The sequence below is a fragment of the Glycine max genome, chromosome 9 (genome assembly GCF_000004515.6).
Source record: "Glycine max cultivar Williams 82 chromosome 9, Glycine_max_v4.0, whole genome shotgun sequence".
NCBI classification, from domain to species: domain Eukaryota; kingdom Viridiplantae; phylum Streptophyta; class Magnoliopsida; order Fabales; family Fabaceae; genus Glycine; species Glycine max.
This window is the reverse complement of record NC_038245.2, coordinates 23437788-23439658: the sequence shown is the minus strand read 5'-3', so window position 1 is coordinate 23439658 and position 1871 is coordinate 23437788. Positions and strand designations below refer to the sequence as shown.

Genomic DNA, 1871 nt, shown 5'->3' with positions numbered 1-1871 from the left:
TGATGTCAAGACTAGGTTTCTGCCCCAAATGGCTACAATGGATCACAGGATGCCTCCATTTAGCCTCCATATCTGTTTTGGTTAATGGAAGCCATACTAGAGAATTTTCTCTGCATAGAGGTCTCCGACAAGGAGATCCTCTTGCACCCCTGTTGTTCAACATTGCTACTGAAGGTCTTACTGGCCTAATGAGAGAGGCTGTGGCTACTAATCACTATAAAAGCTTCGCTGTGGGGAAATATAAGGAACCCATCAGCATTCTACAATACGCCGATGACACTATTTTCTTCGGGGAGGCAACAATGGAGAATGTGAGGGTTATCAAATCAATTCTCAGAGGTTTTGAGCTAGCTTCTGGTCTTAAAATTAATTTCCCAAAAAGCCGCTTTGGAGCAATCCAAACAGCGCTTCCTATATACTTTTTCTCATTTTTCAGGGTTCCCAACATTGTAGCAGACAAGCTAGTCAAGATCCAGCGCAATTTTCTTTGGGGTGGAGGCCTGGAGCAAAGGAGGATCGCCTGGGTAAGGTGGGATACAGTCTTTCTTCCTAAGGAGAGAGGAGGTTTAGGTGTAAAAGACTTGCGGAAATTCAATATAGCATTGTTTGGCAAGTGGAGATGGGAGCTGTTCCACCAGAATGGACAGTTGTTGACTAGAATATTGAACTCAAAATATGGGGGGTGGAGAAATTTAGATGAGGAAAGAAATAGCAGCTTACACTCCCATTGCTGGAAGGACCTAAGGCAGCTCAATCAAATAGAGGAGTAAATAAAAATAAAAGATCAAATAGAGTGGAAGGTGTGCTGTGGAGACATGACCAGATTTTGGGAGGACAAATGGTTAGGGGGGGACAAAACTTTAATGGACAAATTTCCTACGCTGTATCAAGTTTCTAACCAACAACAGCAAACTATCAGCCTCATGGGAAGCCATAAGGAGGAAGGGTGGGAATGGAATTTCAATTGGAGGAGAAACCTATTCGATAGTGAAGCTTCAATGGCTGCAGAATTCCTAGAGGAAACATGACTGATATCAGTTCAACAACATGGAGCAGATTCTTGGATTTGGAAGCAACATTCGAGTGGTATTTATTCGACCAACACTGCTTACAAGTTTCTGATGGAGGAAATAAGTGGGGATCCAGTGGATGGGAGTTTTGTGTTTCTGTGGAAGCTTAAGATACCACCTAAGCCAAAGATATTTACCTGGCGACTCATCAAAGATCGCTTACCAACGAAGCTGAACCTAAGAGGGAGACAAGTGGAGATAACTGACCCAATGTGCCCGTTATGCAACAATTCCGAGGAGGATGCAGCACACCTTTTCTTCAATTGCAGCAACGTCCTCCCCTTGTGGTGGGAGTCACTTTCATGGGTTAAGTCAGTGGGTGCTTTCCCCAAAGAACCCAAAGATCATTTTATGCAGCATACTATAAGGAACGCTACACGATCAAAAGATATGAGATGGAGCTGCTGGTGGATAGCCCTCACAAGGACCATATGGCAACACAGAAACAAGTTGGTATTTGATAATCAAACTTTTAACGCAACCAAGCTTATGGATGAAGCACTTCTTCTTCTATGGTCCTGGCTTAAAGCAATGGAAAAATATTTTGATACACATTTCAATCAGTGGTCCTCTAATCTGGCAGATGCCTTTATGTAATCAGAAAGGGAATGTACTGGACTTAGATCATAAATATTGAGGATATAGGAGTTAAGAAAGGTTTGTTGGACTTAGACAAATGGGCTCAATCAAGAATGTATATGAAGTAATTACGTAAAGGAGAAATCCTTTGAAGTAGGAATATGTTAACCTCTAGAGAAGTGAAAAGGTGTACTGAGACTTTACTTTTCTTTTGAAAATGGT

The 1871-nt window shown here is 42.0% G+C and overlaps 1 protein-coding gene across 1 annotated transcript; it reads left to right on the top strand.

Annotated features, from left to right (window-relative positions):
- The first annotated feature begins 1121 nt into the window (after positions 1-1121).
- Positions 1122-1667, top strand: LOC102668204 (uncharacterized). The gene has a single exon (XM_006603414.1). It carries the CDS (start codon positions 1122-1124, stop codon positions 1665-1667), a length of 546 nt encoding a protein of 181 aa, XP_006603477.1.
- The last annotated feature ends 204 nt before the right edge of the window (positions 1668-1871 follow it).

Coding starts and splice junctions, on each gene's coding strand:
- LOC102668204 (XM_006603414.1), top strand. CDS start 1,122: ATGGAGGAAATAAGTGGGGATCCAGTGGATGGGAGTTTTGTGTTTCTG.